We start from the raw sequence: 23875 nt of genomic DNA on the forward strand, positions 1-23875 counted from the left end.
TTAGAAGAATTCTTCTAATGCTTGTGTACCTGGGGGGATTTTTTTCTACCTTTTCCCCCCTATTTTTGTGGAGGTGCCTACATACATTTTTAGGATTTGACTTGTATACTGATATTTCCCCATTCATAACTGGGTGCGGGGAGCGCAAATCCAATTGAATATTTCTTTTCCCCATTTGTATTTAACTTTTAAATGCACTTAAATAAATAATTTTGTATTATCTACATGGTAACTTTATAAATATCAGTGGTATCAGAGAACTGTAACTACTCTATATATGTGAAGTGAGAAGTGGGAAAAATATATGCAGTTTCTATTCTGGGCTTTAAGGTTACATTTCAAAGAATCTCATATTTGCAAGAGCTATATATTCCAATATAGTTTTTCATTCATTTTTCATATAGCTGCCATGTTTGAGTGCCAACTGTGCCAGGTGCTGGAGAGAACAGCAATTTAAAAAATCAGTGTTTCTGATTTCATGAAACCCACATTCTAGTATAGAGGAGATAGACAATAAACAGGTGTGTGTATGTTTATAGATACGTCAGATGGTAAATGGGAGAAGGGCATTCTAGGGGTGGGACAGACTGTGGGGCAGGAGCATTTGCTTCCAGTTGTTAGGAGCTCACTACTTGGATCCCAGTGATTTTTTTTTTTAAACAGTCCTAATTAAATCAAAATTTGCCTCCAAATGGTTTTTTAAGTAGTAGTACTAATTATCTTTTCTATAGCTTCCCACAGTATGCCTCATCTGTCTAACAGTCCTTCAGTTAAACAACTATCATGACCCTCATTACTCCCCACACTAAACTTTCTCGAGTCACTAAATATCCAGTCCCTTTACTGATCACCTTTCTGAATGACCTTTAGCTTGTCAATTTCCCTCCTAAAGTGTTCCTCCTTCCCCCCAGTAAATGAATATATGCTCCAGATAAGGTCTTTCCTACCAGCAGTTTCCAGCAAGGCTCTTACGCATCTACCCCCGCCCCCACATATTTGTTTATTGTGATTCAAAACTTCATTTGTTGTCACACCAGGACTTCATTATTCTCTAATTATGTAATATATCTTTTCTTAAACTTACAAGTAGGACTTTGCATTTATCTGTTTTCATCTTGTTGGTGAGGGCCCATCATTATAGCCTTTAAAACCCTAATGATGACATACAAGCATATCTTCATGTAAGCAGCTTTTTATACTCTTTATATTCTTTGAAAAGCAAACTAATAATCATTTGTTAAGTGCTTTTTCTGTGTAAGACACTTTGTCTCATTTCTCCTTTTCAATTCCAAGTCCATTTTTCATGATGGAGAGACTTACCAACTTACAAGTTTTTTTTTTTTTTTTTTTTTGCGATACACGGGCCTCTCACTGTTGTGGCCTCTCCCGTTGCGGAGCACAGGCTCCGGACGCACAGGCCCAGCGGCCATGGCTCACGGGCCCAGCCGCTCCGCAGCATGTGGGATCTTCCCGGACCAGGGCACGAACCCGTGTCCCCTGCATCGGCAGGCGGACTCTCAACCACTGCGCCACCAGGGAAGCCCACAAGTTTTTTTTTTTTTATAAAATATATCAGAATTCATTTTAATGCTATAGTCCTGATAATTTGAAATTTAATTGTAATGTAATTGAAATGTTTGCATCTTAATGATTTTATCATGTGTCTAAACATAGTTGACCAGAAAGACAATGTGAACAGAATATGTGCTGTTTTATAACTTTTTTTTTTAGGTAACAATAAATTATTGAGTATTTTCATCTCAGTATAGACATGTTATCATTCTTTTTAATGGCTTTATATTGTAATAGTAATAGTATTCCTTTGTAGTGCTGTACCATGATTTATTTATTTAACCCAATCTCAATTGACAGACATTAGATTGTTTTATATGTATGTATGTATCTCTTTACATATTTATTTAGCTTCACGTACTGTAATGCCCACCTTAAAATTCATCACCCCCCACAAAAAGATTCTTATGCAGAACTTGTCCTGTGTCCAACATGGCTTTGAATGGTGCTGCCCCTAGTGGCAGAGTGTAATGCCTCAAACATCATAGCAAAGACATTTTTTCACATAGGTTGACTTGGAAATGACTCAAGTTATATGCCTGATTGAAACCAGAGTTTGGGCTGTTCACCCTTATATTTTAGATTTAAATTTATTATAATCATAATCCATGGTTTCACAACAAAAGAGAAATAGAAATACACCATGTTTTTCTCTATAAAACCACTTTAAAATAACTTTCAATATGTTATGATTTTTTAACGTCTTTTAAACTTGAGATTTTGTTCCCAAAAAGTTGTCTTGTAAAATTACATTCATGATATGCTTCTGTATATAAATTCCTGTACGTTAAAAAGGCTGAGTAGGGCTTCCCTGGTGGCACAGTGTTTGAGAGTCTGCCTGCCGATGCAGGGGACACGGGTTCGTGCCCCAGTCTGGGAAGATCCCACATGCTGCGGAGCGGCTGGGCCTGTGAGCCATGGCCGCTGAGCCTGCGCGTCTGGAGCCTGTGCTCGGCAACGTGAGAGGCCACAACAGTGAGAGGCCCGCGTACCGCAAAAAAAAAAAAAAAAGGCTGAGTAGATCAAAGTGTAAGGACAATGATTTTGCATAAATATTACCAAATGACTTTACAGTTTTTACCAAATTACACTCATACTGGACATACTCCCTCTTTCCTAGTACTCTTGTGAAAACCGGGTATTATGAAAACTCTTAATCTTTACCAGTCTTGAAGTCAGCTGATGATATCATGTCATTTTTCTTTGCATTTCTTTGATTACTAGTGATACTGAATAGCTCTTAAAAATATACATTGGTCTATTAATTTGTATATTTGTATCTTTTCAAATATTTTTACTAGTTTGTGGTTTGATTTTTGCCTGTGATGTGATCAATTTAGTAGCCTTCTCCTTTATGGTCTTTGGGTTTCATGGCATAATATGAACTAGAAAGGTATTTTTGATAGTTTTTAAAGTTATATTTATCTAATTGTAGATGAAAGTTGTAAAAAAGAAAAATCAGCATGTTAGAATGGAAAGGGCTCTGACTTACAAATCAGACCTGGATTTAAATTCCAACTCATGTATTATGTTGGGTGGAGTATGTTCATCTCTCTGAGCCTCTTTGCTCTTTCTTCTCTCTTAATACTCTATCATTTATCTACTTTGGCAGATGATGTCAGTTCATACAGACTGTATTGTGTCTGTGCAGATTTTAAGTACATTAATGGAAATAACAATAAGAAATGGTGAGTAGATAAATGTATTGAGATTAACAGTGTGAATTATTGGTTGCTTTGTACATGAACTCTTTTGTATTACTAAACAATTAGGATATTTGGACATATAGAATAAAAAATTATTTTTGTAATATAAAGACTTTAATAATGAAATGAAACTCCAATAAAAAATGAGTGCATTTTTCTAGTTGCATTGAGAAAAAGGGTATAAGATCTTGCAAGTGGCATCCCTTACCTAATTTTTACCAAGACATAGCTTACTGTGCTGAATAAGTGGAAATAGTTGCAAGTTTATTTAGCCAATTATCTTTCATGGCTTTTTGGTGAGCAACAGTATTGTACTGATTATGCACTGAGAAGATTGAAAGTATCCACTGCAAAACTATGACACTTGCATTCTTACCTGTGAGATCCCTTATAATGAAACAAGCATTGTGATTTACCTTTTTCACTTGTTTTAAGGCTTGGGACTATATAGGCACTGAACATGGTAAAATCTTTGTGTTAGCAGTAGTTGGTTTTTCACTGTTGTTATTTTCCAGTCTTCTGAAAATGTTCCTCCTGAGTTACACCCTTTTATCCATCACTTGCAGATATTTTGTTCATAAATGTCATTTCCTTCACATTTATTTGAAAATCTGTAATTCCTATATGATCATTCTAAATAACTATATGGTTAACATATCATTACCAGCTGCCATTTCTATAAAATCATAGTAATAATCCATGTTTCATGTGCAGACTGTCATCTTGCAACTATGGGTTTGTGAACCCAGGATTTGGGATAAAATATTTTCTTCTGTTAACTAGATACCTTCAGTGATTCACCAGTTTGGCCTTGGATCCCATCATTGTCTGATATAGCTGCTGTGTTTTTCAATATGGGAATTGATTTTAAATCTTTGTTCCCTCTGGAGAATCTTCAGCCAGACTTTAATGAAGATGACCTAGTGTAAGTGTTCTTTTCATAATTAACTCCAAAAATTGTCTTTTAAACAATTTATATATAAACAGTTAATATTCATTTGATAAATTCAGTATTCATGCTTGATTTTTTTTAAAACTTAAAGTTGAAACGGATCTTGAATTAGATATATTCTTAACATCTAACTTAATCTAAATGCCATCAGCATGTTTAACAGGGAAGAAATGGGGACATTTTTTAAATTAAAAAAAATTTTTTTAAATAAGACTGCCTATTGTTGTTTACCATTATTTTGGAGCTACTGGCCAAAACAATTAGACAAGAAAAAAAAAAGAGATATAAAGATAGGAAATTAGTTGGTGAAAGATTCATTATTTGCAGAAAAAGTGATTTAATGTATACATAGAAGCCTAGGAATCAACTGAAAAGCTATGGCAAACCAGTAAGAGAATTTGGTATGGATGCCAGGGTACAATGTTAATAAAGAGAAATTAGTAACCTTAAGGTATATGAACTGTAGCTAGTTAAAAGATACACTTCATTTGCAATAGTAAGAAAAATATATTAAATACCTTGGAATAAACTTAAATAGAAGTGTGTGTGTGTGTGTGTGTGTGTGTGTGTGTGTGTGTGTGTGTGTGTGTGTGTGTGTGTGTGTGTGTGTGTGTGTGTGTGTGTGTGTGTGTAAACATTACTAAGAGACAAAAAAGAAGACCAGATAGGAAAATTCAGCATCATAAATACATTAGAGCTACCCCTGAGGTAAACTGTGAACTTGATGAGATCCTAATAAGAAATGAAACTAACACAACATTGTAAATCAACTATACTCCAATAAAATTAAAATAAAATAAAGAAATGCCAGTCAGATTTTTGTGGGGACGAGGGGAGTTGGGACTCTACAAGTGATTCTAAAGCCATATAGAAAAAATACCCAGGAAAGTTTTGAGAAAGAAGAGTTATGAGGTGGGACTGACCTTAGCAGATAATAACATGGGACAAATGCAGATAGATATTCATAGCTCCATCAGTGGAACAAAATAAGTCCAGGGCCAACTATACTTTACACGAGGATTTTGACTTTGCGGCAAGTGGGTGCCCCGACCCCTGCATTGTTTAAGGGTCAAGTGTAGGGACTTCCCTCGTGGCACAGTGGTTGAGAATCCGCCTGCCAATGCAGGGGACACGGGTTCGATCCCTGGTCTGGGCAGATCCCACATGACACGGAGCAGCCAAGCCCGTGCACCACAACTACTGAGCCTGCACTCCTAGAGCCCGTGAGCCACAACTGCTGAGCCCGCATGTCACAACTACTGAAGCCCACGCACCTAGAGCCCTTGCTCCACAACAAAGAGAAGCCACCGCAGTAAGAAGCCCATGCACCGCAATGAGGACCCAACACAGCCAAAAATAAATAAATACATATATACATACATACAAAAAGGCAAAATAGGGTCAACTATATAAGAATGGAACTCTGGTCACAAACAAAGGCTTAATTTCAAATTAATAAAAAGATCAATAACCTATTAGAAAAATGGGCAAAGGAAATAGGCAGAAAAAGAAAAATTAAAACAGTTCTTAAACTTTATGAGAATATTCTCATCACTTTTTCAAAAAAAAAAAGCAAATTTTTGTTACTTGGTATATCCAGAACCAAACTCTTCATCTCTCCATTTCTTTCCACCCCATACAGGATCCCTCCTTGTTGCTCAGATATAACCTGTATCTGAAAATACGTTGGATAGCAAATTTTCACATAAAGAGTGTAGTCCATCATCCATCCTATTCCATTTAAATAGGAAAAATAATGCTTTCTCAGACCGTTCAAAAACCCCAAACATGACCAAAATACTCAAATACCTATATTTAGAAAGTTAAAATACTATTTTATTATTTAACATTTAATGAACTGAATAGTGTGTGGTGAATTTTTATGTTGTATGCAACAGATTTGTTTTCCTTTCTTCACTGTAGTGAACAGGTACTGTAGAGGAAATAGTGAAATAAAGATATATAATTATTTCATTAAGACATAATAAATGCAAATAATACTTAGCAAAATTGTTTTTTTGATTGATTATTTACCAACTGAAGAGTTGCCTCAGTCAGGTTTGGGAGCCGGGATATGGTGGCTGTAAGTCACCACCATTGCTGTGTAGTGGTAGGCAAAGATGAACACAGGTAAGCAAGAGTAAGCTGGTGAAGGAATCAGCGAAACATAATCAAATACCTGTTTAAACAACATGAGCACGAGAGTGAATTCTGTTGAAATACCACAACTGACTCTTCTCACTAGGACTCACATGCAGCTTATCCATTTTTGCTGGTATATATGTGCATGTTCACAGTAGCAAGTTGCTATCCAAATGGGAGGTTTGGAGTGAAAAATGTTTAAAGGTTGTTAGAGTAAATATTCAGGTGGGGAGAGTAAGATGTTAAAGGATACTAGGACAGTTCTTTTCTTTACCATTATTCTGCAGGAAATACAGACCTAGTCCTAACCTCTTTCTAGTCTGTATTCCATCAGTTGTCACATCCCTGTGTTCCTCTTCCTCTACCTATCTCACAACTATTCTTGCCTTTTCATTCCCGGTGTCAGTCTAACTCAGATCCTCGTTTCTTGCCTAGCCTGGCAAAAATCTCCTTTTCCGTGGGGGCTTTCCACCTCCAAGATATTTATTCCTTTCATTGTTACAGGATTCCTTTTATGAAAGCTTTTTTCTCCACTAGTAAACCTTTACACCTGTATTTAAGACTCTACAGTTGACTCTGACCTGTTTTCTGTTTTGTTCACCCTGTTGTTCTAACCAAATTGATTCTGTTGCTGTTCCTCCACATTAGCCATTGCTGCATGGGATCTTCCTCATGCTAGTCCCTCACCTCCATCCTCAGTGTCTGCTCACCAAAATTATCTGTCTCACTTGTTGAAGCACTGTTTATAAGAGTAGAATTACGAACATTACATATTGTTTACTATGTGCCAGACATGGTTCTGGGGGCTTAATATAGAGTACTTCATTTAATAGTCACTTCAACTACTAGATAGTTTTTTCATTCCCATTTACAGGTGAGTGAGGCACAGAAAGATTAAGTAACTTGCCTGAGGTTGTATAGCTAGGAATGGACACAGGACTACTGAGCAGATATTTTAAAAAATAAAGTTCTTCCCATGTAGTTATAGGAGTATCTCTAAGACATATTAAATGAAGAAAGAGAGGTGCACAACAGAGTGTATAGTATGCTACCATTTGTATTAAAGCAGTGGGGAGTGTATTCATATTTATTTATATGTATATAAAATGCCTGTGGGAGGAAGGACTAAAACTAGTACTGATTGTCTGTGAGGAGGGGAAATGAGTGGCTGAAGGCCTAGACTGGGAGGACAATTCTCTTCAGCACACTGTGCCTTAATTTCTTTTAACTTTTTTTTTTAAACCATATGAAAGGGTTATTTATTCAAAAAAAAATAAAACAAGAAAATATTATCTATGTTTTGAAGGCCAAATTCATGTGTCTCCTCTTCCATGAACCTTCACTGATTCCTCAACCAAAATTGGGGTGCTTAGAATTGTTTATATTGCTGTGGAAGTTTTGTTGGGCCACTTATGAGGCCTTTAAATATTATGAGTTCTTTGTAGTCAGAGCCACCTTCTACATAGCTCTCTGACACCAAGAGCAACAGAGAGAACGCCTCATAAAAAGTAGCTGTTTGGCCTTTCTCACCTTCTGAGATGGCCCCCACTCTGTCTGTGGAGTGTGTTTCTCTCTAAATAAATCCATTTCTTACCTTAAAAAAAAAAAAAAAAGTAGCTGTTCAAGGGAAAACTAATGCATAGAAATAGAAATCAAATTTACCTGGAGTGGAGATAGCCGATTGACTCGGATCTGACATGAAGGGACTTTTGAGGTATTATAGAAATGTTCTGTTTCTTGATTTGGATGGTGGTTACACTAGTATACATATCATCAAAATTTTAAATGTGTGTATTCCTTTTATTGTATGTAAATTATACCTCAGTAAAACTTTTGTTGTTCAGTACTTCTCACAGTTTTGTGCATAATTTCACATTGTTTTTATTCACTCTTCCATAGTTCTGAAACACAGATGACACTGGGGGTGAAAGGAAGTGAAGATTCTTCTTGTAAGCCAATATTTTCATCTCTCCCTGAAACCAACATTTTAAATGTGGTCAAGGTAGGAGAAAACTCTTTTTTGTATGTCTTTAGCACAGAGCTGGAACCACTTAGTTTTTTGCTTAATGGTTTTAAAACAAAATCAGGGACTTCCTTGGTGGTCCAGTGGTTAAGACTCCACGCTCCCAATGCAGGGGGCCCAGGTTCGATCTTAGGGAACTGGATCCCCTCAGGACGCATTGAAGATCCCGCACACAGCAACGAAGATCCCGTGTGCCACAACTAAGACACAGCACAGCCAAATTAAAAAAAAAAAAAAATTCACTAGTGTTTTACCATGGGATTTCTAGTCTCTGAAATTTCTTAGCAATAATGTTCATATTAAAGGTTGTTTTTGCTGTTTTATTTATTTTTTGTTTTGTTTTTTGGCCGCACTGTGTGGCATGCGGGATCTTAGTTCCCTGCGTGGAGTCTTAACCACTGGACCACTAACCCTGACACAAACCAGGGAAGTCCCTTATTTTTGTTTTAATATTAGGAACGAAAGGGAACTTTGAATCAGAATTATGTGATTAAAATAGTTCTAGGAATACCTTTACCAAGAAGCTTTTTGCTACTAGTAGTTTTGAAACCAGTAATTTTTTAGAACTAGAATATATGAAGAAAAAAATTGTAACTTACAGTATAACTTAGTGACCAAGAATTAATAACAGTGTTAAAACATTTTTAGTGGCTGAATCAAATCAGTGATATTGAACTGTTAAGAAAATTTTGAAAATTAAAAATGGGGAAGAAGATACTTATCAAGTCAACTATTAACATGAGTATTTCTTGCCTTCTTCCTAGACAACTGATGTTTCAATTTCTATATAGTTCTCTTTTGCATTTTTTGTTAAAAAGTTTTTATAATTAAACTCTTCAAGCAAAATATATCTCCTTAAGTTGTTTTGTCTCTGATATGTGTCAAAGTTTCTAGGCTTGTGTACATCTATACATCCGGAAGGTTACCAGGATTGTGAAATAATGTTACTGATTTTAATGTTGTTTAAAATGAGTCTGGAAAAACAACTGAAACAGATTCCTCTAGTAGACTTTCAAAGCCTCCTGATAAACCTGATGAAAAACATCAGAGATTGGAATACAAAGGTAACATTACTTAAAATTTTAATATTGTTTTTTGTATAGCATCACAATTTGACTTTCATAGTGCATGCAGAATTGAAAGTTTGTAACCTCAGTTAAGGTGCTCAGCAGATGAAAAATAAACTGAAGAAACGACTATCTGTGCTGGCACTGTATTTAAATTCATGAAACTGAATCTTTTCTAAAACTGCAGTTAATTCATTCCACAAAAAATGTGTTATGTTTACTGGGGATTTACTGTGGGCCGAGCATTAATGCAGGTGCTAGAGATAAAGCTGTGAAGAAGACAAAGCCCTTGCTCTCCCAGCACTTCTATTCTAGTCAAAGGGTTAGGTTATAAACAATGTAAATGTAGATTATAATATCACGTTAAGTTGTAATAAGTGCTACAAATTACAATAAAGCAGGACAAGGCAGGGATGCTCTACTATTTCATATGAGGCAGTTAAGGAAGCCCTTTCTGAAGTGACCTTTGAACAGAGACCTAAATGAAATGATAGAGTGAATCATACATAACAGCAAGAAGTTGAGTTGAATTTCTGCAGCCATTGGTGGTAAACATGTATAGTTTTTGTTAGGTTTTTTTAAATTATATTTTTCAGCCTTTTTTGGTGGAAAATGTCAAACATGCAAAAGTAGAGAGAAGAGTTTAATGAACCCCTAAATACTTATCACCCAACTTCAACAATTATCAAGACATAATCAATCTTATCTCATCTCTTACCCTCATCCCATACTTCCCTTCCCTACTCAGGGATTATTTTGAAGCAGTTCTGTTAGACTTTAAATACTGGAATAGTTGATTCCTAAAATTCAAGAAATCCCAAATCAGGAACATGTATTATCTTGTGCAACTCTCATTATATACCTTTGGAAACTGGTATGTGTACTTAGACTTTATTCTTCGAAGGACTGTTTAAATACAGATAGATATGATGTAGCCCAAAACACAAAAGCCAAATGAAATTCTGGTAAATGTATCTATTCAGTCTATTCTAGAGTTTAAGATAAAACTGAATATGTGGGGGCTTCCCTGGTGGCGCAGTGGTTGGGAGTCCGCCTGCCGATGCAGGGGACACGGGTTCGTGCCCCGATCCAGGAGGATCCCACATGCTGCGGAGCGGCTGGGCCCGTGAGCCATGGCCGCTGGGCCTGCGCGTCCGGAGTCTGTGCTCCGCAACGGGAGAGGCCACAACAGTGAGAGGCCCACGTACCGCAAAAAAAAAACACTGAATATGTGTACTCCATGCTGTTTCTAAAAATGAATGCTCTTTTTATAATAATGCTTCATTAAGAAGGGATGTGGGTGATCTGTTAGATATTTGATTCCACTGACCTATTTGAAAAATCTTGCTCACTGTTTGTTTTCAGGTGCCTGAACTCTGTCTGGCCATAAATGAACTCTCCAGTCATCCCCACAACCTTCTGTGGTTGGTACAGCTGGTCCCTAACTGGACATCACGTGGAAGGTATTGAAAAGTGAGAATTAAACACTAAGAAAAATGTATGTTTACATTAATGAAATGCTTTTAGGTCCTTTATTTCCTTTAATCATTCCTTGAATGTTAAATCAGAGTCTTTTATTTCATTTCATATTCAGTTGTGGGAAAAGGCATAGACAGCCTGATTCTGATACTTAGATCAGTTTGTAATATTCTTGATGTTTAATTTTAGCTTATCTGATAATATAGATGGCATATACCATGAAAATAAATCAGTTTGCTTTTGTTTTTTTTTTGACTTTAGTAAAAAGAAATCCCAGGGCTTCCCTGGTGGCACAGTGGTTGAGAGTCCGCCTGCTGATGCAGGGGATGCAGGTTTGCGCCCTGGTCTGGGAAGATCTCACATGCCGTGGAGCGGCTGGGCCCGTGAGCCATGGCCGCTGAGCCTGCACGTCCGGAGCCTCCTGTGCTCCGCAAAAAAAAAAGAAATCCCGGCAGTAAAATAGATTTTCTAACAGTAAATCATCAGGGTCAAAGATAAAGGCTCTTAATGGTTTTCCTGAGCTTCAGGCAACTTTAACTTTGTGTACAAATATTTTACATGAAAATTTTACTGTTCTAGTATAGCTTTTATATTCTTGTATAGCCTTCTTTTGAAACATTAGCTATGTTTCGAATTAGAACTTCTTTTTGCAAACTTCATTTGCTTCTTAAGCAGTATTCATTAAACACATTCTAAATACTTTAAAATTCTAATTCCAGGCAACTGAGACAGTGCCTCAGCCTAGTGATTATTTCAAAGCTTTTGGATGAGAAACATGAAGATATCCCTAATGCGAATAATCTGCAGGTATAAATAACATTTTTGTTTTCTTTTAATAAATGGGAGAGCTAGTGACGTGTAGAGAAAATTGATGGATCCTACGTCAAAAATACTGAGGTTATGGGCTTCCCTGGTGGTGCAGTGGTTGAGAGTCCACCTGCCGATGCAGGGGACGTGGGTTCGTGCCCCGGTCCGGGTAGATCCCACATGCCGCGGAGCGGCTGGGCCCGTGAGCCATGGCCGCTGAGCCTGTGCTCCGCAACGGGAGAGGCCACAACAGTGAGAGGCCCGCGTATCGCAAAAAAAAAAAAAAAAAAAAAAATAGATCCTAACTCAGGCATAATACTATTCATGTAATCTTTAGCATGGTACTTAACTAATGAGACCCAGTTTCTTTATGTGTGAAATAGAGACAGTATCACACCCTCTACCACATAGGATGGTTGTGGACAATTAGATGAATTAATGTATTAAAAGTACTGGGAAAGGGCTTCCCTGGTGGCACAGTGGTTAAGAATCTGCCTGCCAATGCAAGGGACACAGGTTTGAGCCCTGGTCCAGGAAGATCCCACATGCCACGGAGCAACTAAGCTTGTGCGCCACGACTACTGAGTCTGTGCGCTGCAACTACTGAAGCCCGCACACCTAGAGCCCATGCTTTGCAGCAAGAGAAGCCACCGCAATGAGAAGCCCACGCACTACAACGAAGAGTAGCCCCCGCTTGCCACAATTAGAGAAAGCCTATGCGCAGCAATGAAGACCCAATGCAGCCAAAAATAAATTAAAAAAAAAAAAAAAGTACTGGGAAAATCGTAATGTGCTATATAAATATGACATTATTTAATTAGTTCACCTTGTCAATGTTAGTAATTTTATCACCAGATTAGAAATTGTAGAACTGTTAAACATTAATTTCATCTTGTACCTATTTTAATATTAAAGTCTTTAAATTATAGAGCTTAAATGTGGTTGCCCAGTAGTGAATATATCATGTATGAGTGTGTATATGAGTGTGTATAAACATGTCCTATAGAAACCCCACTCTGAGAAGTCCTGAAGGCTTTTTACAAGCATAGTAACACTAATGGGGTTATTCATAGTTGAATCTGAAAACTCAACACAGAACCTGATCTAGATGTGGTGTTCTTGTTTGAACTGCAGTTCAGTACAAGATAATCCGTTAGGTCCTACAGATTAAGAAAAAAAAAATGAATAAGATAGAGACTCTGACCTTGAAAATATAATGTAGTGGTCGAAACAGAATTAAGCAACCATTGTGGTACAGTGTAGCAAGAACTGTGATGGAAGTATGCACAAGGTGCTGTGAGACAGAGAGATTGAAAGGACAGCTGGTTTCTACATTAGTAGAGTTGACGTAGATTTCATTTTAGATTTTTTTGGGGGACCACACCTGAGCCACGAGGGTAATTAGCAAATAGCTCTCAGTCCTTTCAGTGATATTTACTGCCATCAAGAGAGAATTCTTGAACTTCCCTGGTGGCATAGTGGTTAAGAATCCGCCTACCAATGCAGGGGACACGGGTTCAGGCCCTGGTCCAGGAAGATCCCACATGCCGCAGAGCAGCTAAGCCCGTGCTTCACAACTACTGAAGCCCGCGTGCTTAGAGCCCATGCTCCGCAACAAGAGAAGCCACCTCAATGAGAAGCCCCACGCACTGCAACGAAGAGTTGCCCCGACTCGCCACAACTAGAGAAAAGCCCATGTGCAGCGACAAAGACCCAACGCAGCCATAAATAAATAAATAAATAAATTTATTTTTAAAAAGAATTTTCAGAATTCAATAATGCTACTCACAGGGAGGAAGATTCAACTCTGCTGCCTTTCAAATAATTTCTCAAAGAAAGTCCTCCCTTTGACCTCTATTGTAATGCCGTTTGGTCTCCTCCTTAAGTTTTCATCCTCAATTACAAGTACTAAATCTTTAATATCCCTTTTAGGGAATTCCCTGGTTGTCCAGTGGTTAGGGCTTAGCACTTTCACTGCTGGGGCCTGGGTTCAATCCCTGAACGAAGAAATAAGATCCTGCAAGCTGCATGGCACAGCCATAAAAATAAAATAAGATCCCTTTAAAGCAATTGGGGACTTTTTTTTACTCTCATTTTATTGCAGTGAAGTTTAATAGTACAGAAAAGTCACATGACCTTGGTGGGTCAATTGGGGACTTTTAAGTTAAGTGAATATCACTGGACTATAAGAAGCTAAAGGGGCAAAATTAGAGAAGGCAAAAATTATTCAGTGTCTCCTCTTTCTTTTGATAGATATCAGTCTTGCATCGCTATCTTGTGCAAATGAAGCCTTCAGATTTGTTGAAGAAAATGGTCTTGAAGAAAAGGGCTGAACAACCAAATGGCACTATTGATGATAGTCTTCATTTGGAACTTGAAAAGCAGGTATCCACGGCTAGATCATCTCAAAAGATGATCTTAACCATGGACGTTTCTGGGTTTAGAGACTAGATAACATTCTAGCAAACACAATTATATAGTGAATGATATTTTTGTTTATTGCTGTCATGAAATTCTTCAGTTGACTTGAGGATTGAGGTAAAAGGATGGTTGTTGGTAATTTAATACTGGGAGTATTTTTTGTAGCCCTTTACCAGGGCAGTCATGAGGTGGTAAAAGGAATGCACTTGAGTTAGAAATCAGAAACCTGGGATAAATGCTTGGCTTTTCCTTACTAACCAGCTCAGTTAACTTGAGCAAATCCTTAATCCTTCCTAGGCAGCTTTCCTAATGTATAAACTGGGATGACATGTATTCTAGCTAATTCATGGGTGTTGATTTTATTCATTTCTCTACCAGGCATATTACCTGACCTACATTCTTCTTCATTTAGTCGGTGAAGTTAGTTGTTCTCACTCTTTTTCTTCTGGACAACGGGTAGGTATTTTTTAGTGTTTTTTGTTTTTAATAAGTGTCACTATTGATGGAATAAATGAACATTCTTTATATAGGAGAAAACTTAATAAAATAACTTTTATCAAGTTACCTTTGGATTCTCTATAGAAATCCGAGTGTACACTGGAAAGAGAGAAGTAATAGTAACCTTGCAGCCATGTCACTGACAAAAATTATTTGTCTACACATGTTAGTTCTGTTTACTGGAGTGGGACTTAACTGTGATAACTTGGCAGTAGTGTAATACATTAATAAGATATCAAGATCACCAGATACCAAATGGGCTAGCTCTTAGCTGGTTTCTTCCCATCTCTACTCCCACTCCACTTCCTTTTTATTTAGAAATAATGTTTGCCTTCAAAATTAAACTGATGGTAAGTCAGGCTACTTCAGATATGCATTTCTAAATTATCTCACCATATTAAGATTTTCATTTTGAATTATTTTATTCTTCCTGTCCTATCATGTTCCATACTCCTGGGGAAAGTTCTTGTTTAATTCTTCATGTTTCACACCTTAGGTAATCCAACCCCTGTTTAAAACTTTGTATCTCCTTAGGCCTGATCAGAAGGACACAAGACTGGTTCATGTCTTTTTATAAACACTGCTGTACATAGAACTATTGTTTGCTCTCCTGATTGGAACCTAACATAGTCATCTATCTGTTCTTATATATGGTCTTTACATTTTTAAATTATTTTTTTCTGATTAGAAAACAATCAATGATTATTGCTTTAAAATTCAATTATTATAAAACCATATAAGGTAGAAAGTGAAAGACTTTATAATCCAGTGCCCTCCTATAAATTTCTCCATAATTTATGCATATACTAACATAATTATATTTTAATGAGGTCATGTTATTCATATTATTTGCAACTTGTCTTTCTTTTTCCCCCCACTGTAAATTACTGGCACGTCTATCTCATAACTGTAGTATTTCAAAACGTTTATTGATGAACATTCCTTTCTGTGTGATTACACACAGTGCTAACACAAACCTTTGGAAGCATTTCTGTAGGGTAAATTCCTAGAAGTAGAAATGCTAGATCAAAGGTTATAAATTTTTCAAATTTTAATTATTTAAAAATGGTTGTTATCACATTTCCCTCCCAAAAAATGTTCATTTACATTCTCACCTTAGTATATTCAACCTTAGTATATATATATGAGTGTGACTGTTTTGGACTATACACTTCTAAAACTTAGGGCACTTAATTTTTCAAGGAACTACCACTAAACCTCCTTTTGTTCATAGAGAAAAAAATAGGTTAGCTGTTACTTGAATATTTCATTAGAGAGTGTGTTAATGGAAAGACTCTTAAATTTCTAGGCACTACTTCACAGTCTGAATTCTAGGGTTAATTTTCATTAATGTGCCTTAATACATAGCAAAACAACCTTTATTTTTGTGTATATTTTATGCATTAACTAGCAATAAACTATAACAGTCTTATTGTTGTGGCAGTTAGTACTTTTTACTGATATGACTGCTATTATGTTGGATAGTTAATATCAGAAATTGCTAAGGTAGATTTTTTAAAATGATTGTTAGCTGTCCTAGCTACATGATCTTTTCTTTGTTAATTTGTAATGCTTCAGAGTTGTTTTCATCCCTTGCATTTGTTTTACACAGAAGCACTTTGTGCACCTCTGTGGGGCTTTAGAAAAGCATGTTAAGTGTGATATTAGGGAAGATGCAAGACTGTTTTATAGAACTAAGGTAAGTGTGTGTTTTTCTTATTGTTAGCTTTTTGTTTGTTTGTTTAACCTTGGTTTCGTTAATACTTGAGTAATACGTATAAGCCTCTCTTTAAGAAGGAACATATAAGATTAGAAATATGACTTTCTCCTTTAATAACAAATTAACTTCTACTAAGTACTTCTAGCTAGATTGAAAGTAAAGCAGGGGGGGAATCTCAAAGCAAATACATTTTAAGACAAGCTGAATATATGAGTATGGAGTTAGGAAAGCAACTTCGGTATTAATAAAACAATTTGACGATTTTTCCTGAAACATAACAGGATTTTCTGGAAACTTTTTCTTCTGAGGATTTTTTTTATTCTAAATCATCTTTTAGCTTTTGTAGTGTAGAGCCGATCCATTCTTGCCATTTGTGTTTGGATAGTCATTGAATGTGAGGTTTCAGCTTTGTAACTTTATATTTTACATTAATTAGCTGTAAAGGTTAGATATTTCAACAATTCCCATTTAGATTTAGTATCTGTATTTAAATAGATTTAAGTTAAATACAAAAATGAGCAGCTAATGAAATTGTATCAGATTGCAGATTTTCAAATACATGTAGCGGATAGCTCTTTGCCTTAGAGTGGAAACTGTAGTTTCAGAAGCACATTCTTTTGAACATTAACTAGAGTTACTGGCCCATAGAACTTGGTGGTAGTGGCTACTGCTGACAGACATGCTAAGGAGGACCACCCAAGGTTTTTGTTTCTTAAAGCCAAGAGGCTGGGCATAGACTGGTGCCAGGGCTCCTCTTACTTAGAGCAGAGAATGACACAGAGGTCTGTGGCAGTTGCTTTCAGGGGATGGTCTTGCTGAAATAGATGAATTGCATGCCTCTCCACAAGCCTCTGGTAGAAAAAGGTGGTGCTTGTTTTAGAGAAACTGAATCTGCTGAACTCTAAATGGAGAAAAAAGCAGACCCTGAAATAACTTAAAGCAACTATAAAATTCCTGACCTGTTTAAAACACTTTGTTGGGACTTCCCAGGCAGTCTAGCGGTTAAGACTCTGTGCATCCACTGCGGAGGGCGTGGGTGCGATCCCTGGTCAGGGAACTAAGATCCCACATGCTGTGTGGCACGACCAAATAAATAAATTAATTTAATTAAATAAAACATTTTGTCAAGCAATTATGTCCAGGAACTAACTGAGAATCTCTAATATGGTAGGAGTTTCACACAGAGACTTGCTAAACCTCCAAATACAGGAATAGATCAGGTATTTAAAGAGGATTCATAGGGGCTTCCCTGGTGGCACAGTGGTTGAGAGTCCGCCTGCCGATGCAGGGGACACGGGTTCGTGCCCCAGTCCGGGAAGATCCCACATGCCGCGGAGCGGCTAGGCCCGTGAGCCATGGCCACTGAGCCTGCACATCCGGAGCCTGTGCTCTGCAACGAGAGAGGCCACAACAGTGAGAGAGGCCCGCGTACTGCTAAAAAAAAAAAGAAGAGGATTCATAGTGTAGTCTACCTTTGAACAACACGGATTTGAGTACTGATTCTGTCCAAACCATTTTAGCTTCCTGCCCTTGGGTAAGTCATTTATCACTTTCTTTGTTTTTGAGGCAGAGAGAGCAGTATGATTTTCTGCTGTGCGGCGTCTTGGCACCACTAACCCCCACGTTGTTCAAGAGTCCACTGTACTTTGCAAAAACCTAGAGAGGCTTAACATTGAATTTTGGATCTTGTAATAATGTGAAAAGGAACAGATGACAACCCTTTTTTTGTGGCCTTGAGTCTTTCAAATAGAACTTGGAAGGCAGGGAACAGCCAAAGCTTTGGGTCCTGTAACAAAGGCCACTCTTCAGCTTCCCTTTTCGGTGTTCAAAAGACAGCAAGTTGAAAATATAAGTGTCTTGAAGGCAGGGAGTGTGTTTTTCTGGATGATCGTTAGTAACTAATGGAAAAATGGAGTCCTAAGCATTCAGTATTTTAGATATGGTGATGAAGGAAGGTCTTAGTAATCACTATGACTTGAAAGCCCCTCCAGAAGTTGAGGAGTTTATTCTCTCTTTCTTAACAGAAACCACATTGAGTTGTTGGGTGTGGGTCTGTCACAGCTATCAGGTCTTTTGTATCAAGCATTAAATTGTTTTGCTCTGATCCCTTTTCCCCTTCTTGATATTTTTAAGGTAAAAGACTTGGTTGCCAGGATACATGGAAAATGGCAGGAAATAATCCAGAACTGTCGACCTACTCAGGTGTCGTTTTATTAAACAGTTTCATTTATTCTCAGTAGTTTTGCTAAATGTTATTTCTTCATACTGTTAAAAAAAAATCATGACAGAGCACTTGCTTCTAGGTATCCTAAAATGAACTGAAAACCCCAGTATAATATTTTATGTATGGTTTTTAAATTTCTGTTTGCTCTTATATTCATTAATTTATTTCCAAAGGTGTTTGACCCCATTTTAAAATGTTACACTGCATCAAATGGAGGTTATTTCTCGTGGAGTATTTTTCTTAATATCTTTATTAAGATAAAATTCACATATCATTCATTTCACCCAAAGTGTACAGTATTTTTTAGTATATGCACAGAGTTGTGCAGTCATCACCACAATCTAACTTTAGAACATTTTTGTCACTCCAAAAAGAGATCACATACCTATTAGCAGTCACTTCTCATTCCCAACCACCTGCACTCCTGTCCCCACTCCACGCCCTAGGCAACCACTAATCCACTTTCTGTCTGTATAGAGTTGCCTGTTTTTTATATTTCATACAAATGGAATCATATATGATGTAGTCTTTTATGACTGGCTTCTTTTATGTAACATAATGTTAAGTTAATCCATATTGTAGCATGTTGTGTGTCCTTTCTATTGCCAAATAATATTTCATTATGGATATACCACATTTTATATATCTGCTTATTAAATGGACATCTGAGTTGTTTCCACTTCCTGGCTGTTATGAGTAATGCTTCCATGAACATTTGTGTATAGGTTTTGGTGTAAATGTATGATTTCAAATGAAAACATTTTGGGCATATACCTGGGAGTGGGATTGTTGGATCATATAGTAATTCTGTGTTAAATGTTTTGAGGAACTGCCAGACTGTTTTCCAAAGTGGCTTCACTGTTTTACATTCCCACCAGAATGTGTGAGGTTTCTGATTTCTCCACGTTCTTGCCAACACTTGTTATTATCTGTCTTTTTGATATAGTCATAGTAGGGGGTTGGACATGGAATGTCATTGTGATTTTAATTTGCATTTCCCTAATAACTAATGATGTTGAGCATCTTTTTATGTGTTTATTGGCCACTCATATAGCTTCTTTGAAGAAATGTCTGTTCAAATCCTTTGCCCATTTTTAATTTTTCTAATTGTAAGAATTTTCCATGTGTTCTAAATATAAGTCCCTCATTAGGTATATAGTTTGCAGGTATTTTCTCCCATCCTGTATGTTGTCTTTTATTGTTTTGATGATATTATTTGTAGAACAGAAGTTTTTCGTTATGATGAAGTTCGGTTTTATCTTTTTTTTTCTTTTGTCACTTAGGGTTTTGGTGTTATATCTAAGGAGACTTTCCTTAAGAGGAGCATTGTTTAAACACCTGATATTAAGTTTGCCATCCTGCTTATTTACAAACCAACTAATATGGGATTGTCGAAAATGCTTCTCAAATTTTATTTATTTATTTTTAATTTGGCCATGCCATGTGGCTTGTGAGATCTTAGTTCCCAGACCAGGGATTGAACCTGTGCCCTCAGCAGTGAAAGCACAGAGGCCTAACTGCTGGACTGCCAGGGAATTCCCTGCTTCTCAAATTTTAATGTACATAGGCTTCAATAAGGAACTTGTTGAAATACGGATTTTGATTTAATAGATCTGGAGTGTAGCCTGATATATTCTGCATTCCTAACAGGTTCTCAGACTGATGCCAATGCTGCTGATCCGGGGACCATACTTTCATTAGACAGGGCCTAGAAGTTGCTTATATTTTCTATAAAAGTAGCAGGAACACTGAAGATTAGTTAAGAAAAGCAGTCTCACTGTGTTATGACACTTTGACTCTTTTGCTGTTGGTGTTCTTCATAAGATAGAGAAGTCTTTGAGAAATCTTAAGTTAACATTTTGTTGTTCTTGTTTTAGTTTTTAATCTCAGTAGACTTTTTTTTTAGGCTTGCCATTTTTGTTCATGTAACATTAAAACAGAAAAGAATTTAATACCAAAACTTTATATTAATCAGCTTAACAGGGACTTCGCTGGTGGTCCAGTGGTTAAGACTCCACACTCCCAATGCAGGGGCTCCGGGTTTGATCCCTGGTCAGGGAACTAGATCCCGCATGCCGCAACTAAAAAAGATGCCACATGCCGCAACTAAGACCTGGCACTGCCAAATAAATAAATATTTTAAAAATCAGCTTAACTTTTTACTTAATCTTTTTAAATATGTCGCTCCACATGTGTGTGTTACTGAGGAAAACATCTTGTACTTATTTATACTTTTTAAAAATTTTTAGACTATAAAATGTGAAACTTGAATCTGATTACTGTAAATTTTCAGAGCAATTTATAATATCAAAACTTTATTACTTTCATTATCAAAGCGCATTGTCTGATGATTAGTGGTTTTATAAGGATTAATTCATAATCTGATTTTCCTTTATTCTGTTTTTTTCCCCCTTCCCTTTTCTAGGGGCAGCTTCATGACTTCTGGGTACCAGATTCTTAACAGGAGTTGCAGCAGCAAAATTATGAACCAAGAGAAATTCAATAAGAGTCTTTCCTAAAGGAGTAGAAAGTAGTACAGAACCCAGTGGAAGGCCAAGAAAATGTTCAGCAAATGTGCTACTTGAATATCTAGTATGAAGCTGGTAATGAAGAAATTGCCATTTCTGAAGCAGATACGAAATGCGATCCGCTTAAAAAGGCAACCAGCCTTTTAAAAGAGCAGAATCCCATAACAAGACGGGAGGGGTGGAAGCAGCTGATAGTTGCATGTCTAACCTTCCCCTGTTAACTCTTGTTAAATTTTAAGCCAGTTATCTTTTTTGTTTGTTTGTTTGGATTGTATTTGCGGCACTTGGATAATCACAGAAAGGATGGAAGAAAGGGTTTGGATGAACTTGAGGAGATGGACATGGAAACCCAGATCAAGTTCCAGTTTGGTTTAATTTTCCATCTTCGTTATTTTACGACTCAAAGGGAACACTTAGAACTGAGTTTACTAATAGAAAGGATAAATCTCTTCTGTTACTCCTGCAAACCACTGGCGGGTTTTAATCCATGCATTTTTCTTGGCTATTCAAGATTTTAAATCTGTTGGGTTTTTAAAATACATCGAAACAAACAGTTGAGAAACAGAAGTTTGGTATATTGTCAGATCCCCTTAAGGGGAAGAGTTTAAGCTATAAAATAGTGGCTCTGTTTTTATTCCAAAACATACATATGCAGTTTGTTTTGGATTTTCTTTAAGTGCATATATATATATGTGTGTATATATATATATATATATATATATGTGTGTGTATATATATATATATATATATATATTTTTAATACTGGTTAAATTTTAGAATCTTGGCTAAATCTTAGAATTCTGGCCCTTTGTAGCCATATTACAGAAGTCTATATTGTAAAAGCTTAAAGATCTGGACAAGTTTCCAAAAACCTTACTTTCATGAGTATATAACCTTGGCAGAGACCTGAATGGCATTTATTCTTTGGTACACTACGCACGCGTGTGTATTTGTGTGCGCATGTGTGCTTGTATTTTAAATTTGTTGCACTTGAAAACCACAGCTGCTCTAAATTCTTAAACACTGGAAAGCCATCCTTTGGTTTAAATGGTGGAGGGTTAGTAGAAGTGCACATGCTGGTCTTAGCCTAAGGGCCTTTTGAAGCCTTTGGTAGTAATAGCCTCTTACTAGCTAACTGAAAAATTCTTTTGTTGACTGTCCCTTTTAGGAGGGTTTGTTTCTTGAAAGATAATGCCAGCTTTGTTTTCCTTTCTTTCAATATTGACTTGGATGACACTGCTCTCCTGAGCACTCTGCTTCCTCCAATTGTGGGGGAAGGATGATGGAGGGGAAGGGAATTGGGCTTGACGTTTAAATGGGTTTGAGAGGGGAGAAAATAAATTTTGAAAACTAGCTTTCTACCTCTAAATTGAGGCTTAGGAGTAAAAACCATTTTATCTTAAATTTATCATTTAAAATAGTATCAGTAACTTTTGAGCCCATGTCAAGCATTGAGCAGTTAGAGATTTTATAGGGAAGAATAAGTTAATCCAGTTCCCAAGAACCCAGGCTGAATGAGGCTTCAAGAGTCAGACCAACAAAAGTTTTATTCTGTGTTGAGTTTACTGGTAAGAATATTATTATCTTGATACTACCTCTCAAGGGTATTGTTAGAAAATGCCACTTATGGTTAATGAGATAGATACAAAGAGTTATATTGACAGAAGCTTGAAACTCTGGCATCTATCTGCCCAACAATGGGGGCTTTCACTCTCTGTAATTTAATACTTTGTAGATACATTATTTGTGTGTAATTTTATAAGTGTCCATATTTTTCTCATTTTGCATTGTGTAAAGTGTACAATATCTCAAAGTATAAAATACTGCTTATATTGCTTGTAATTACAGTGTGTAAATATTTTCTAATTGTGTACATTGACAGGGGGACAAGTGGGTTATTCAGGTTTTTTTTTTTTGAGTGACCCTTTTGTATTGCAGTTTCAACAGATAACTGCCCATCAAATTTAAAACCACTTTGATACATTTTTATTTAGCAGTTCCAATAAGAAAAGTCTCTATTTTTAATTGTCTTTCTCCATTAGAGAAAAATACTTCATCTGTCCCTTTAAAATCAATGGCCAAACATCAGTTGGGACCCTTGTATTTATGACTTTGGTAGGTGTCTTTAGTCTCCAGGTCATATTCCAGCCAGTATTTGCATTGGGGTTCTCAAAAATTTTTGTGAGTCTCTTTAGCACAATTAGCCCATGGTTTTTCTCCCAAATTAAGTATTATCCTTTTCCCTCTGAGTCCCCATGCTTTGTCTCCCTCCTGCTGCTGTTGCCCAGTGAATGGGATGGTAGTGGGGGAGAATATGTTCATTGCACAGAGAATGTCAGGCCACTTTTTTGGACTTGGCAAACAAAGCTTGCACTGAGTGGTGGTGTGTTTGGCAATATTACTGTGCCAAAAATCACCTTGTCTAATTTTCTGGATATGTATGTCAAACTTATTACCCTTATTGCAAGCTGAAAAATAAGGTACTTGTGTTTTGCTTCTGTGTGTAACTGTTTGCCTTTTCTAAACTGCTTTTCTTGTTATCCTAAAATATAATTCTTTTGGGTATATCAAGTTAAATGAAGAGGCTTTCCATGCACAAAATGCATCTATGTAGCAGTAAAGTAACAGCATTTGTACATTTTCTGTCTATCTCCTGAGGGCAGTGGTGCCTTTGTCACCTTTTAGAAGGCTGGCATTTTGTTTTTGTTTTGAAGTACAAGTAATAGCTTGCTTTGG

At 36.7% G+C, this 23875-nt stretch overlaps 1 protein-coding gene across 2 annotated transcripts in view; it reads left to right on the forward strand.

Moving 5' to 3' along the window:
• The window catches only part of SLF2 (SMC5-SMC6 complex localization factor 2), a 39432-nt gene extending 18220 nt beyond the window's left edge, over window positions 1-21212 (forward strand). Inside the window, exons 10-20 of one of the 2 annotated variants that reach the window (XM_082674016.1) lie at window positions 3185-3260; window positions 4062-4203; window positions 8272-8374; window positions 9283-9459; window positions 10828-10925; window positions 11661-11748; window positions 14002-14133; window positions 14548-14625; window positions 16280-16366; window positions 18521-18589; window positions 21037-21212. In XM_082674016.1, coding sequence (XP_082530142.1) covers window positions 3185-3260; window positions 4062-4203; window positions 8272-8374; window positions 9283-9459; window positions 10828-10925; window positions 11661-11748; window positions 14002-14133; window positions 14548-14625; window positions 16280-16366; window positions 18521-18589; window positions 21037-21072 — 1086 coding nt within the window. In that variant the 3' untranslated portion in view covers window positions 21073-21212. Of the gene's footprint in view, window positions 1-3184; window positions 3261-4061; window positions 4204-8271; window positions 8375-9282; window positions 9460-10827; window positions 10936-11660; window positions 11749-14001; window positions 14134-14547; window positions 14626-16279; window positions 16367-18520; window positions 18590-21036 lie in introns of those variants that run through there. The other variant, XR_014297898.1, reaches the window with a different exon arrangement.
• The last annotated feature ends 2663 nt before the right edge of the window (window positions 21213-23875 follow it).

Source organism: Grampus griseus (assembly GCF_964374135.1).
Source record: "Grampus griseus genome assembly, chromosome: 16".
Classification (NCBI taxonomy): domain Eukaryota; kingdom Metazoa; phylum Chordata; class Mammalia; order Artiodactyla; family Delphinidae; genus Grampus; species Grampus griseus.